This window comes from Panulirus ornatus, chromosome 24 (assembly GCF_036320965.1).
Source record: "Panulirus ornatus isolate Po-2019 chromosome 24, ASM3632096v1, whole genome shotgun sequence".
In the NCBI taxonomy this organism is placed as follows: Eukaryota; Metazoa; Arthropoda; class Malacostraca; order Decapoda; family Palinuridae; genus Panulirus; species Panulirus ornatus.
This window is the reverse complement of record NC_092247.1, coordinates 16349562-16366089: the sequence shown is the minus strand read 5'-3', so window position 1 is coordinate 16366089 and position 16528 is coordinate 16349562. Positions and strand designations below refer to the sequence as shown.

Genomic DNA, 16528 nt, shown 5'->3' with positions numbered 1-16528 from the left:
TTAGGGTGTAATCAGATGAGCCAATAAGGGGCGAGATTGTGTATTTACAGTGGGTGGACTAGAGGTGAAAAACAAATTCAGAATATTAGGAGAGTGGTCACAGAGGTCAGGAATATGGGTAAGGTGAGAGGTAATTTGCTTTCAATCACTGAAAATGGAGAACATGAGGGCTTTAATCCCTCTACTATCCATATGGGAGGAATTCAACCATTTCCTATGGCGAATGTTAAAATCCCCAAAGTAGAGGATCTCAGCTTGTGGGTGAGAGGATGTCACAGTCTCAAGGCAGGAGTTTAGATAGTTGTAGAAGGATATAAAATTTGTAGAATTAGGAGAACAATAAGCAAACTGAGGAAATGTGTGGTAGTAGGGAGACAGACTTTGAACCACATAAAATCAAAGTTTGGGGACTCAAGATCCTTGAGGCATGTAACAGGTATGGTGTTGTTGGAATAAGCACATAAGTCATCTTTGAACAGGAATTGTGAGTGGAGATTATAGTTAGATATGAAAAAGGGACTAGTGAGAGCATCATTAGATAACTGTCTCAACAGATGTAATAAGATATTAGGAGAGGTACTAAACAGATGTGTTCAATTAATGTCTTTCATAAATGAAAGATTTTGGGGAATCCTATGAAGTTGCCTTTGATATATCCAAAGCTTTTGACAAAGTGTGGCATCAGGGACTCATCTGTAAGCTCCCCTCTTTTGGCTTCCATTCCTCATTTTGCTACCTCATATCTAGCTTCCTCTCTCGTCAATCTTTCTCTGTGCTGTTGATGGATTAGCCTTTCCCCCTTTCTCCATCAACAGTGGTGTCCCTCAAGGTTCTATCCTACCTCCTTCGTCTTTTCTCCTTTTTATCAATGATTTCCTTTCTTCTACAAATAAGCCAAATGCACTCATGAGCTGACTAATCAATACTGCATTCCTCCACATCCTTCAAGTCTGCTCCTTCTCTTACTCGATCTACATCTTGTCTCAACATGACTTCCTCACTAAACTGAGACTTGGACTAGATATCTCAGTAGGATAGACAAAATCTGGTTAAATCTAATGCCCATCTCTATCAAAAATTCCTCACAACTTTCATTTCTACTTTGACAAATCTTTAATTCCATCTCACCTCTGCTTCGATGTTCTGTTCACTGCGATGCATCCTACACATAACTTCATGGATAATCCATACCTTCCATCCATAAAATATTGTTGGGCCACTACTCCTTCATACATACCCATTTTTGCCCTCCCAGATAACTTTCTCTCTTTCCACAAACTCTTCAGTAATCCCAATATCTTTACCCAAACCCTACAACTCACTTCTACTTCTATGGTTCTGTTCACTCCCAGGTGGTAAAGGATGTGTGGATCAGGTGTTTGCTTAAAGAATATGTGTGAGAATTACTTAAAAAATCAAATTGATTACTATGTGGCATTTGTGGATCTGGAAAAGGCATATGATAGGGTTGATAGAGATGCTTTATGGAAAGTCTTAAGAATGTACAGGGTGGGAGGATTGGATTGGATTACAAAATTTGGGCTCATAAGCCAAGCACTGGAGTGCCTAAAGCTATTCAGCACTCTTAATATAGCTTAGAATATTCTATCTTAGAAATTCATCTTAGAATATTCTATCTTAGAAATTCATTTTAACTCAAACAAATGGCCAATTTCAGTTTTGATAGAACAAGAAGGGAAGAATGGAAAGTATAGGAGAGAAAATAGCCTACATGTGTTCATTTGAGAGCTCAAGCTTGACCTTTGTAGCATGGTTAAACCCACCAAGGAAAGGAAAATTCCCACTGTCATAGTTCATGTCATCACTGCTCCACACAAACCCCACCTATGTGTCAGGGTGGGAAGAAAGCTGCCAGAAGCAGAGTTTTTTTTCAAGGGTGTAAGGCATGTCAGTGAGCAGGAAGAGAGGAGAGTGAAATGTTTCAAGTGAAGGTTGGTCTGTGGCAGGGGTGTGTGATGTCACCATGGTTGTCCAGTTTGTTTACAGATGGAGTGGCTAGGGAGGTAAATGCAAAAGTTTTGGACAGAGGGGCAAGGATGCAGTTTGTGAGGGATGAGAGGGCCTGGGAAACGAGTAAGTTGCTGTTCACTGATGATTCAGTACTGGTGGCATATTTGAGCAAGAAACTGCAGAAGCTGGCAACTGAGCTTGGAAGAGTGTGCAAAAGGAGACAGTTAAGAGTAAATGTGAATAAAATCAAGGTTATATGGTTATATGGTTGTGAAAAATTGATGCCCCAACTATTCCAAGATCGTCAGGGAAGTCAGCACCACAAGTAAAGCATCCTCCTCGAAGGCTCAGAGTGGGGTGCCTAAATGTGTGTGGATGTAACCAAGATGTGAAGACCCTTACTGGAAAAACAATCACTCTTGAAGTAGAACCTTCAGACACAATTGAAAATGTGAAGGAAAATAGTGAAACTGGAGAAAAATGTAGCTTAGACATTGAAGCTTATTGATACAGTGGTTAAATTGATGAGAACTGCTATTGACGTTTGTGTAAATAAATTATACATTTCCTTTTTTCCATAGCCAGAGGTTGAACCATTATGTGACATTCATTTTTTTTTTTTTTTTCATTCATTTCAAGCTAGAAGTTTCAGTTTTCTACATTGTTTCTTACATTTTTCAAATGTATATATATGTATGTGTGTGTGTATATGTGCGTGTGTATGTGTATGTGTGTGTATGTGTATATGTATATATATATGTATATTATCCCTGGGGATAGGGGTGAAAGAATACATCCCACGTATTCCTCGCGTGTCGTAGAAAGCGACTAGAGGGGACGGGAGCGGGGGGCCAGAAATCCTCCCCTCCTTGTATTAACTTTCTAAAATGGGAAACAGAAGAAGGAGTCACGCGGGGAGTGCTCATCCTCCTCGAAGGCTCAGAGTGGGGTGCCTAAATGTGTGTGGATGTAACCAAGATGTGAAAAAAGGAGAGATAGGTAGTATGTTTGAGGAAAGGAACCTGGATGTTTTGGCTCTGAGTGAAACGAAGCTCAAGGGTAAAGGGGAAGAGTGGTTTGGGAATGTCTGGGGAGTAAAGTCAGGGGTTAGTGAGAGGACAAGAGCAAGGGAAGGAGTAGCAATACTCCTGAAACAGGAGTTGTGGGAGTATGTGATAGAGTGTAAGAAAGTAAATTCTCAATTAATATGGGTAAAACTGAAAGTTGATGGAGAGAGGTGGGTGATTATTGGTGCATATGCACCTGGGCATGAGAAGAAAGATCAAGAGAGGCAAGTGTTTTGGGAGCAGCTGAATGAGTGTGTTAGTGGTTTTGATGCACGAGACCGGGTTATAGTGATGGGTGATTTGAATGCAAAGGTGAGTAATGTGGCAGTTGAGGGAATAATTGGTATACATGGGGTGTTCAGTGTTGTAAATGGAAATGGTGAAGAGCTTGTAGATTTATGTGCTGAAAAAGGACTGATGATTGGGAATACCTGGTTTAAAAAGCGAGATATACATAAGTATACTTATGTAAGTAGGAGAGATGGCCAGAGAGCGTTATTGGATTACGTGTTAATTGACAGGCGTGTGAAAGAGAGACTTTTGGATGTTAATGTGCTGAGAGATGCAACTGGAGGGATGTCTGATCATTATCTTGTGGAGGCTAAGGTGAAGATTTGTATGGGTTTTCAGAAAAGAAGAGTGAATGTTGGGGTAAAGAGGGTGGTGAGAGTAAGTGAGCTTGAGAAGGAGACCTGTGTGAGGAAGTACCAGGAGAGACTGAGTACAGAATGGAAAAAGGTGAGAACAATGGAAGCAAGGGGAGTGGGGGAGGAATGGGATGTATTTAGGGAATCTGTGATGGATTGCGCAAAAGATGCTTGTGGCATGAGAAGAGTGGGAGGTGGGTTGATTAGAAAGGGTAGTGAGTGGTGGGATGAAGAAGTAAGAGTATTAGTGAAAGAGAAGAAAGAGGCATTCGGACGATTTTTGCAGGGAAAAAATGCAACTGAGTGGGAGATGTATAAAAGAAAGAGACAGGAGGTCAAGAGAAAGGTGCAAGAGGTGAAAAAAAGGGCAAATGAGAGTTGGGGTGAGAGAGTATCATTAAATTTTAGGGAGAATAAAAAGATGTTCTGGAAGGAGGTAAATAAAGTGCGTAAGACAAGGGAGCAAATGGGAACTTCAGTGAAGGGCGCAAATGGGGAGGTGATAACAAGTAGTGGTGATGTGAGAAGGAGATGGAGTGAGTATTTTGAAGGTTTGTTGAATGTGTTTGATGATAGAGTGGCAGATATAGGGTGTTTTGGTCGAGGTGGTGTGCAAAGTGAGAGGGTTAGGGAAAATGATTTGCTAAACAGAGAAGAGGTAGTGAAAGCTTTGCGGAAGATGAAAGCCGGCAAGGCAGCAGGTTTGGATGGTATTGCAGTGGAACTTATTAAAAAAGGGGGTGACTGTATTGTTGACTAGTTGGTAAGGTTATTTAATATATGTATGACTCATGGTGAGGTGCCTGAGGATTGGCGGAATGCGTGCATAGTGCCATTGTACAAAGGCAAAGGGGATAAGAGTGAGTGCTCAAATTACAGAGGTATAAGTTTGTTGAGTATTCCTGGTAAATCATATGGGAGGGTATTGATTGAGAGGGTGAAGGCATGTACAGAGCATCAGATTGGGGAAGAGCAGTGTGGTTTCAGAAGTGGTAGAGGATGTGTGGATCAGGTGTTTGCTTTGAAGAATGTATGTGAGAAATACTTAGAAAAGCAAATGGATTTGTATGTAGCATTTATGGATCTGGAGAAGGCATATGATAGAGTTGATAGAGATGCTGTGTGGAAGGTATTAAGAATATATGGTGTGGGAGGCAAGTTGTTAGAAGCAGTGAAAAGTTTTTATCGAGGATGTAAGGCATGTGTACGTGTAGGAAGAGAGGAAAGTGATTGGTTCTCAGTGAATGTAGGTTTGCGGCAGGGGTGTGTGATGTCTCCATGGTTGTTTAATTTGTTTATGGATGGGGTTGTTAGGGAGGTAAATGCAAGAGTTTTGGAAAGAGGGGCAAGTATGAAGTCTGTTGGGGATGAGAGAGCTTGGGAAGTGAGTCAGTTGTTGTTCGCTGATGATACAGCGCTGGTGGCTGATTCATGTGAGAAACTGCAGAAGCTGGTGACTGAGTTTGGTAAAGTGTGTGGAAGAAGAAAGTTAAGAGTAAATGTGAATAAGAGCAAGGTTATTAGGTACAGTAGGGTTGAGGGTCAAGTCAATTGGGAGGTGAGTTTGAATGGAGAAAAACTGGAGGAAGTGAAGTGTTTTAGATATCTGGGAGTGGATCTGGCAGCGGATGGAACCATGGAAGCGGAAGTGGATCATAGGGTGGGGGAGGGGGCGAAAATTCTGGGGGCCTTGAAGAATGTGTGGAAGTCGAGAACATTATCTTGGAAAGCAAAAATTGGGTATGTTTGAAGGAATAGTGGTTCCAACAATGCTGTATGGTTGCGAGGCGTGGGCTATGGATAGAGTTGTGCGCAGGAGGATGGATGTGCTGGAAATGAGATGTTTGAGGACAATGTGTGGTGTGAGGTGGTTTGATCGAGTGAGTAATGTAAGGGTAAGAGAGATGTGTGGAAATAAAAAGAGCGTGGTTGAGAGAGCAGAAGAGGGTGTTTTGAAGTGGTTTGGGCACATGGAGAGGATGAGTGAGGAAAGATTGACCAAGAGGATATATGTGTCGGAGGTGGAGGGAGCAAGGAGAAGAGGGAGACCAAAGTGGAGGTGGAAAGATGGAGTGAAAAAGATTTTGTGTGATCGGGGCCTGAACATGCAGGAGGGTGAAACGAGGGCAAGGAATAGAGTGAATTGGAGCGATGTGGTATACCGGGGTTGACGTGCTGTCTGTGGATTGAATCAAGGCATGTGAAGCGTCTGGGGTAAACCATGGAAAGCTGTGTAGGTATGTATATTTGCGTGTGTGGACGTATGTATATACATGTGTATGGGGGGGGGTTGGGCCATTTCTTTCGTCTGTTTCCTTGCGCTACCTCGCAAACGCGGGAGACAGCGACAAAGTATTAAAAAAAAAAAAAAAAAAATGGTTTAGGAGAGTTAAAGGACAAGTTAGTTGGGATGTCTGAATGGAAAAAAAATTGGAGCAAGTGAAGTGTTTTAGATATCTGGGATTGAACATGACAGCAAATGGAAACATGGAATCAGAAGTAAGTCATAGGGTGGGGGAGGGGGAGAAGGTTCTGGGAGCATGGACGAATATATAGAAAGAAAGTTATCGGGAGGGCTGGTGATTCAGTCACCAGCTTCTGCAGTTTCTCATCCGAATCAGCTACCAGTGCTGTATCATCAGCGAACAACAACTGACTAACTTCCCAAGCCCTCTCATCCACAACAGACTGCATACTTGCCCCTCTCTCCAAAACTCTTACATTCACCTCCCTAACAACCCTATCCATAAACAAATTAAACAACCATGGCGACATCATACACCCCTGCCGCAAACCGACATTCAATGGGAACCAATCACTTTCCTCTCTTTCTACTTGTACACATGCCTTACATCCTCAATAAAACTTTTCACTGCTTCTAACAACATACCTTCCACACCATATACTCTTAATACCTTCCACAAAGCATCTCTATCAACTCAGATCCATAAATGCTACATACAAATCCACCTGTATTCTAAGTATTTCTCACATACATTCTTCATAGCAAACACCTGATCCACACACCCTCTACCACTTCTAAAACCATACTGCTCTTCCCCAAACTGATGCTCTGTACATGCCGTGACCCTCTTATTCAATACCCTCCCATATAATTTCCCAGGAATACTCAACAAACTAATACCTCTGTAATCTGAACACTCACCTTCATCCCCTTTGTTGTTGTACAATGGCACCGTGCATGCATTCCTCCAATCCTCAGGCACTTCACCCTGAATCATACATACACTGAGTATTTTCACCAACCAGTCAACAACACAGTCACCCCCTTTTCTAATAAATTCCACTGCAATACCATCCAAACCCACCACCTTGCCGGCTTTCATCTTCCGCAAAACTTTCACTACCTCTTCTCTGTTTACCAAAACATTCGCCCTGACCCTCTCACTTCGTACTCCACCTCGAACTTAACACCCTATAACTGCCACTCTATCATGAAACATATTCAAAAAACCTTCAAAATACTCACTCCATCTCCTTCTCACTTCACCACTACTTGTCATTACCTCCCCATTAGCCCCCTTCACCGATGTTCCCATTTGTTCTCTTGTCTTATACACTTTATTTACCTCTTTCCAAAACATCTTTCATTCTCCCCAACTCTCATTTGCCCTCTTTTTCACCAAATGGCGTCCTAGCTACGTCTCTTCGTTGTATATCAACTGACATATTTCTCTCTTGCATCTCCCCTGATGTGATTATTACATGAAAGTGCACTTGGGAACTTATCGTGTTTCATTTTCCCCGTGGACTCATAGGAACACATACCCATGTATACTTCACAATCCCAATCTTTCCTTTCACCCACACTATCCTTGATCCATTCCACCCATACTCAGTAGCACCCTTCTACAATCTTGGTGATAGTAGAATTGCACATGCTTCTTTCCTTCTCTGATAATTTTCACTCAATCCCATCCATACCATCTCCTTCCTTGCCCTCCCATAACTTGCATTCATCATTTCCATTTTCACTCCATACACTCTGCCCAAGGATAGGGGTTTCCCCAGTCCCTAGCACATCGAAGCTAAAACTTTTAAACCTCTCCATAAGCCCCTCCTTTTACTCTCACAAGCCATCCTATTCATATTCAAAGCCATCACCCTCAATTGCTCGTCTCTTTTAATACTCTGCATAACTGGTAGACTCCAGTGCCACTTCTTGGCTTTTTGTGGCTTACCCTTGACAGGTCACTAGCAAAGGGCAACTCCAGCATAGTGTTTCTAGAGGCAGTGTGGCTCTAAGATTGTCAAAAAACTAAAGAGTCATATAAGGTACTTTAGCGAATCTATTTGCACATATTCTTTACTTTTACATATATTTCTTTCTTATTATAAATGAGAAACAGAAAATGTGACTGAATTATACCCTCTAACACCCCAACTGGGGGTATCTACATATATATATCTCATTTATGTTAGCTCCTTTGTTTGTACACATCCTTCACTTTTAGATGCATTTCTTTCATTCTATTTCAGGAAACATAACATTTAAAAAAGCACATCCTCCCCATGAGGAATCTGTGGATATACATCACAGAGCTATGCCATGGCAACATAAGGTATGTCAGCGCATTTTTTTTGCACATATCCCTTACTTTTACTACACAATTACTTATTTCATTTCATAATGAGAGGTGTAAAGATCTTGCTTTTTTTGCTCAAACCATGACCAATTTTTTGCAAGTCATTTGGCATGTAAGGCTTACAGTGAAGCAAATGAAATTCAAGACTCACAAAACAATATTCCTGCAAATTTTTCAAAGCAAAACCAACTGATAATATCCACATCATCCATCTACAAGCGACTGCATGCAGAGACAATTTCCAGTTAAACACTCTTGAAAAAAGTCAACAATTGCATCTAAAATCTAGCAAATGGTATGTCAATGCCAATACTAAATTGAAGCGATTACATTACCTTTCCAATTGATCAAATATCTATGCTAAAAGGAGTTGCATTAAGTATTTCGTATTCACTGTACAAACTCAAAATGTTTTCATTATTCCCATTTCTTTTACTAATACCTAAAATTTTACAAAACCTATTGTATCCTTTGCTAATTCTCACATTACTAGGCAGATGTTCTATTACAGAATAGTATTATAAATTTTGTGGCTTTCTTTACTGAAAGACCAGCACTCATCATCACCCAGGTTTTTTCTTTTTCCCTTCTTATTATATGTTGGTGCACATCTCCATGGAAGTTTACTTTACTTCTATATATTTTCATTCACACCCAGATCAATACTTAGATATATGTATAATATATTATGCAATCTCAGTATAATATATTATGCAATCTTAGAATAATCCGTTCAAGATAAAGTTAATCTTCGCTACTTACCTCTATAGAGGATGGTGATGTAACAAGACTGGAAGAGCCAAGAACTTCAATGGATTCTGGGGAACTAATGGGACTTGTTACTCTCTCAGGTACAAAGTCAACAGTCAGCTTTTTTCCTGCTACTGAAGGTAAACTACCTGGCATGTCTCCATCAGGTGAGCTACTGTCTGAGGTGAGCACCACTATACTGTCTGGTGTGTTGACTTCCGAGTTAGAATATGACACTTTAGTTCTCTTATCACAAACTTCTACTTTATAACTCAAATCTATACTATTTCTTCTACACTCTTGGCAACTTTGTTGTTCCGAGCTTTGACTCTCTTTCTTCTCATTAAGATTATCTTGATTTTCTTGGTCTCCATAGAAGACATCTTCAGATATAGCTGATGGAACATCCAAATCAACAGACTTCCCTGAAAGTGAGCCTTGGCTCTCCTGTTGCACAAATCCTCCACTATCACTGTCAACACTGCCAACAACAAGACGACTTTTAGCAAAACCCTCCACATCGATGGCATCATCTGCTAAAATGTCTTCACGAGCTTCTAGTTCAGCTGAGGTTGTGCCAAGTTCTCCTGAAAAGTGTTTCAAATATTTAAAGAGCTGCAAAACTGTAATCTCAATTCATGCACCTTCCCATAGCAAACTTTAATTCTAATTCTCTTATAAATATCTAGTTAGTAATTCCTATTTACTAAAATACAAAAAGTTTGCCTTTTCTCAAAAAGTTATTAGTTTTTTACATAATAGATTAAGTGAAAGCATAATAAAAAAGATAAGGTACTATTGGAAAAGATATGCTATTAATCATGTGACAAATACGAATGTTTGTGAAAACAGCTTACAATATTTGTGAAAACAGCTTATAATAATCTTATTCATTTATTATGCTTCTTATTTCTACATCATAAATTAAGTGAAAGCATAATAAAAGAAATAAGGTACTATTGGAAAAGATATGCTATCAATCATCATGTGACAAATAAGAATGTTTGTGAAAAGTTTATAATAATTTCTTGTCTACAGGTACACCACCGAATTTCCAGCTACTGATGGTTCGGCACCTCCATTAGTCTGGACAATATTATGTGAGGGAACATGAAATTACTGTGGCCCCCAGACTAGTTTACTGGGTTGCCACAGATGGCGTTGTGTGTAGGGCGCGCTTATTTACATTTTTTACACTGTACTTGTTAGTGTCGATACCGCAATTGTGTGAGATTCTTAGCTTATTTTGGATAATTTAACCCTAGCTATGGCTTCTAAGACATATGAGAGTGTCAGTCGTGGTGTCAAATGTAAACACCAGTCCATATCGATTCAAAATAATGTAGAACTGTTGAAAAAATGGACCGTGGTGTTTTGGTGCGTAAGCTGTGTGACCTCTACAACATTCGTTCATCAACTGTTTATGATATAAAGAAGCAAAGGGAGAAAATATTGAAATGATATGCAGACAGCAATTCCAAGAAGAAAATGACGATTAGAAAAATTATGAAAGATGGTAAGAGTACTGAGCACAATCAAGTGATGAATGAATGGTTTTGACAGCATCGGAGTGATGGAGTAGACTTGTCAGGTAGCATGATCATGGACCAGGGTAAGTTGCTCCATAAAGAACTTAAATTACAACATGAGTGTCACGTGACTATAGTGAAGGATGGCTTCAAAGATTCAAGAAGCGTCATGGAATTTCCATGAATAAAGTGTGCGGAGAAAATTGGTTTGCAAACCACAAAGGAGCTGCCGAGTATGTGGACAAATTTGAGAAAGTTGTAGCTGACGAGCACCTCAGTCCTGAGCAGGTGTATAATGCAGACGAAACTGCATTATTCTGGTAATGCACACCTAAGAAAACACTAACAACAGAAGATGAAAAAGACACAGGATTAAAAAATCTAAGGACAGACTTACCATCTTAGGTGCTCAAACATTTAATATTTGTTTGATTTAAATTTCTAACAGTCCATGGTATACTTTAGACACATGGGAGAAGTATAATTAGTGGGTTGGAGGTGCGTTAATGAATTATTATTATTATTACGTGAACACGGTTGGTCTGATAAAATGGTTAATCCAGCAAGGCTTTGAAACCAAGAGTGCCGGAAAATCAGTGGTATACCTGTATTACGCTTCTTATTACTACCTATCTATCTATAATAAGAAAAATTGAGTACTGAAAGTGTCACTGACCATGTATAAAGAGAAATTACAAAAGACCTAATCAATTATTATAAGTTACTAGTCATTTATGTATCTATAATTACCCCAGGAGAAATTTCTAAGAAAAGAGTTCTAACGTTACCAAGGATCTCTTTCCATAGGCTCCACCATGTGCTAATTACAGTAGCAGGGAAATGTAAACTCCTTTGGAGTGAGATATTGTCTAATAAGACTGTACAGACCCTTGCATCCTTGTATTATATATGAGGTGTGACAACATGAACAGCTACCCACATTACCAAAGCACTTCATAATTATCAACTACCCAAATTAACTTCAGTCATTAAGTGACATCTGAGTCTCCATCCACTTTTTAATCCTAACAAAATAGTTCCAAAACACAAGATCAACGACAATTTCCCTTTAGCTGTGAAAAATTTACAGGGAACATTTATAGATTTGAAAAACACAAATGAGAGTGTAATTCAAAATATGTTGGTTTTGAAAGCTGAAAAACTTTCCTCTTTGAGGCAGAGTTTCACTGGCACAGTATACATTTCTTAGATACACAGCAGTTAGGACCCTGTCCAGCCTCATATTCATTGAAGAAGTAGCATACACTCATCCTATGCAAATATTTCAGCAGTATTTCCAGCCACTGTTCATCTTATCCAGGTCTGCCTTCAGCCAGTCAGCAGCCACCATCCAGCTGAAATCACCAAACCACCTCATACCAACCACTCACAGCTCACACATTTCACAGAGCATTAGTGTCAACCTAAAGTGGTTACAGAAGATAATAATTAAAAAAAAAAAGTGGGGACAAAGCAGCAAATGTGATAAAATCAATAAAAATTGCTTGCATGACACAGCCTCAGATTCAAAACGTTTATCTACATTCTCTAAGTTGGTGGAGATCACCAGTGGATTGCCCTATGGTTGTCTTTTGGAACTGTTACTATTCTTGACCTATGCAAAAGACTTGTTTGAAAATATGGACTCCAACCTGAAAATGTTTGAAGATTACACAAATGTCGATAGGGCAGTGAAAAGTGAGGAAGATTGCATCAGCTTACAAGGGGACCTAAACAAAATTCCAAAGTAGGATTTATATAAGGCTGATGAAATTCAAATAAAAAAAATGTAAAGTAATGAAGATGGGGCTAGAGGCCTTAATATGATCACCACCTACCAGGAAATAAGCTTCAGGATTCTGTGTATAATAATAACTTGCGAGTCAACATCATCCCTAACCTCTCAACAGAGTCCTATGTTAGGAAAAAAGTACAGGAGACAAACTGTTTTCTAGCAAATATCAGAGTAGTTTTCAGGTTTACGTTTAAGGATTTATCAAGGAGGCTATTCATATCCTACATAAGATCAAAACTAAAATATGCTTCTAAAAGAGGGTAACAACTATGGCACCAGAATCAAGACTTCTAAGTTACAGAGTGAGGCTAAAGGCTTTAGATTTGCTCCTCTACGTAGAGGAAAGAGTTGAGGGTGACCATATCATAACCTTAAATCTTATAAAACAAAACTGATGACATAGACAGTGCACAGTTCTTCAAGAGACACAAGGATGGAGCAAAATGAGGACATAACATGAAATTAAGGAAGAAATATCAAAAAAGATGAACAAAAGTAAATTCATAGCATAAGAGTGGTGGTTAAATGGAATACAATGACTGAGGACATGGTCAATGCAGAAAGGATACATAAATTTTAGTAGTCTTACGAAAGTAGAGAAATTTCAAGAGGCCCCATAAGCGTAAAAACTCCCTCCCTATACAGAACAAAAAAGTAATTAGAAATAAGTAACTATAATGTAAAAATAAAATGTACTTCATAATCTGTATCTCATAAATGCACGGGTGATGGCCCAGCTAAACTTTTATGAAATGTTTTTTTGTAGGTTTGTTAAATGTGTTTGATTACAGATTGGCAGATATAGGGTGTTTTGCTCAGATTGGAGTGCAAAGTGAGAGGGTCAGGGAGAATGGTTTGGTTAAGAAAGAGGAGGTAGTGAAAGCTTTGTGGAAGATGAAAGCCGGCAAGGTGGAGGGTTTGGATGGTATTGCAGTAGAACTATTACATAAGGGGGTGACTGTGTTACTGATTGGTTGGTAAGGACATTCAATGTATGTATGGATCATGATCAAGTGCCTGAGGATTGTTGGAATGCACACAGTGCCACTGTACAGAGGCAAAGGGGATAAAGGTGAGTGTTCAAACTACAGAGGCATAAGTTTGTTGATATTCCTGGGAAACTGTATGGGAGGGTAATGACTGAGAGAATAAAGACATGTACAGAGCATCACATTGGGGAAAAGCAGTTTGGTTTTAAAAGCAGTAGAGGATGTGTGGATCAGGTGTTTGCTTTGAAAAATGCATGAGAAATACTTAAAAAACAGATGGATTTGTATGTAGCATTTAAGGATATGGAGAAGGCATATGATAGGGTTGATAGAGGTGCTTTGTGAAAGGTCTTAAGAGTATATGGTGTGGGAGGTAAGTTGCTAAAAGCAGTGAAGAGTTTTTTATCATGGATGTAAAGCATGTGTACGAGTAGGAAGAGAGGAAAGTGATTGGTTCCCAGTGAATGTCAGTCAGTGTTAGGGGTATGTGATGTCCCCATGGTTGTTTAATTTCTTTATGGATAGGGTGGTTAGGGAGGTAAATGCAAGAGTTTTGGAGAGAGGGGAGAGTATGCAGTCTGTTTGGGGAAAGAGGGCCTGGGAAGTGAGTCAGTTGTTGTTCGCCAATGATACAGTTCTAGTAGCTGATTTGAGTAAGAAACTGCAGAAGTTGGTGACTGAGTTTGGAAAAGTATGCGAAATGAGGAAGTTGAGAGTAAATGTGAATAAGAGCAAGGTTATTAGCTTTGGTAGGGCTGAGGGATAAGACAAATTGGGATGTAAGTCTGATTGGAGAAAGATTGGAGGAAGTGAAGCGTTTTAGATATCTGGGAGCAGACTTAGCAGTGAATGGAACTATGGAAGTGGAAATGAGTCACAGAGTGGGGGAGGAGGTGAAGGTTCTGGAAGCATTGAAGAATGTGTGGAAGGAGAGAACATTATCTCGGAGAGCAAAGATAGGTATGTTTGAAGGAATAATAGTTCCAACAACGTTATATGGTTGCGAGGCGTGGGCTATAGATAGGGTTGTGCGGAGGAGGGTGGATGTGTTGAAAATGAAATGTTTAGGAACAATATGCGGTGTGAGGTGGTTTGATAGAGTAAGTAATAAAAGGGTAAGAGAGATGTGTGGTAATAAAAAGAGTATGGTTGAGAGAGCAAAAGAGCGTGTGTTGAGATGCTACATCCAAATCCATTTGTTTTTCTAAATATTTCTCACATAAATTCTTCAAAGCAAACACCTGATCCACACATCCTCAACCACTTCTGAAACCACACTGCTCTTCCTCAATCTGATGCTCTGTACATGCCTTCACCCTTTCAATCAATACCCTCTCATATAATTTCCCAGGAATACCCAACAAACTTATATCTCTGCAGTATTGAACACTCACCTTTATCCCCTTTGCCTTTGTACAATGGCACTATGCATGCATTCCACCAATCCTCAGGCACTTCAACATGGACCATACATACACTGAATATCCTTACCAACCAATCAACAACACAGTCACCCCTATTTTAATAAATTCTACTGCAATACCATCCAAACCCGCTCCCTTGATGGATTTCACCTTCCAAAAAGATTTCACTACTTCTTCTCTCTTAATCAAATCATTCTCCCTGACCCTCTTAATTCGCACACCACCTCAACCAAAACACCCTATATCTGCCACTCTATCATCAAACACATTTAACATATCTTCAAAATACTCAATCCATCTCCTTCTTACTCCATCACTATCTGTTATCACTTTCCCACTTGCTCCCTTCATTGATGTTCTCATTTGTTCTCTTGTCTTACACGCATTCTTTACCTCCTTCCAAAACATCTTTTTATCCTCCCAAAAATTTAATGATACTTGCTTATCCCAACTCTAATTTGCCCTCTTTTTCAACTCTTGAACCTTTCCCTTGACCTCTTGCTGCTTTCTTTTATACATCTCCCACTCATTTGCACAACTTCCCTGCAAACATCATCCAAATGCCTCTCTTTTCTCTTTCACTAACAATCTTAATTCTTCAACCCACCACTCACTACCCTTTCTAATCTAATCTGCCCACCTCCCACCTTTCTCATACCACATGCATCTTTTGCAAAAGCCATTGCTGCTTCCCTAAATATATCCCATTCCTCAACCACTCCCCTCATGTCATTTGCTCTCACCTTTTGCCATTCTACACTCAATCTCTCCTGGAACTTCCTTACACAAGTCTCCTTTCCAAGGTCACTTACTCTCATCATTCTCTTCTCCCCAACATTCTCGCATCTTTTCTGAAAGCCTCTACAAATCTTCACCTTCGCCTCCACAAGATAGTAATCAGACATAATCTCAGCACATTAACATCCAAGAGTCTCTCTTTTAGATGCCTATCAATTAACACGTAGTCTAATAATGCCTTCTGACTATCTCTCCTACTCACATACATATACTTATCTCTCTATTTAAACCAGGCATTCCCAATCACCAGTATTTTTTCAGCAAACATATCCACAAGCTCTTCGCCATTTCCATTTATAGCACTGAACACCCCATGTACACCAATTATACCCTCAAATGCCCATTACTTCACCTTCACATTTAAATCACTCATCACTGTAACCCAGTCTCATGCATCAAAGCTGCTTATACACTCACCCAACTGCGCCCAAAACACCAGCCTTTCATGATCTTTCTGTCTCCAACCACTTTCAGATTTACCCACACCAATCTAGAATTCACTTTCTTACACTCCATCACATACTCCCACAACTCCTGCTTCAGGAGTATTGCTATCCCTTTCTTAGCTCTTGTCCTCTCACCAACCCCTACTTTACTCCCAAGACTTTCCCAAACCACTCTTTTCCTTTACCCTTGAGCTTCATTTCACTCAGAGCCAGAACATCCAGGTTTTTCCTCAAACATAATACCTATCTCTCTTTTCTTCTAATCTTGGTTACATCCACACACATTCAGACATCCCAATCTGAGGGTGGATGGATTGAGAATGAAATGTTTCAGGACAATATGTGGTGTGAGGTGGTTTGATTGAGTGAGTAATGAAAGCATAAGAGAGAGATGTGGTAATAAAAAGAGTGTGGTTGAGACAGCTACAAATGGTGTGCTGACATAGTTTCGGGATGTGCAGGAAATGAGTGAGGAAATGCTGACAAAATGGATATATGGGTCAGA

General features: G+C 39.8%; 1 protein-coding gene across 2 annotated transcripts in view; it reads right to left on the bottom strand.

Moving 5' to 3' along the window:
* The window catches only part of LOC139757124 (uncharacterized), a 459373-nt gene that overhangs the window by 331513 nt on the left and 111332 nt on the right, over positions 1 to 16528 (bottom strand). For both annotated transcript variants that reach the window (XM_071677224.1, XM_071677223.1), the window contains exon 7: positions 9055 to 9629. In XM_071677224.1, the coding sequence (XP_071533325.1) occupies positions 9055 to 9629 (575 nt within the window). The remainder of the gene's footprint in view (positions 1 to 9054; positions 9630 to 16528) is intronic.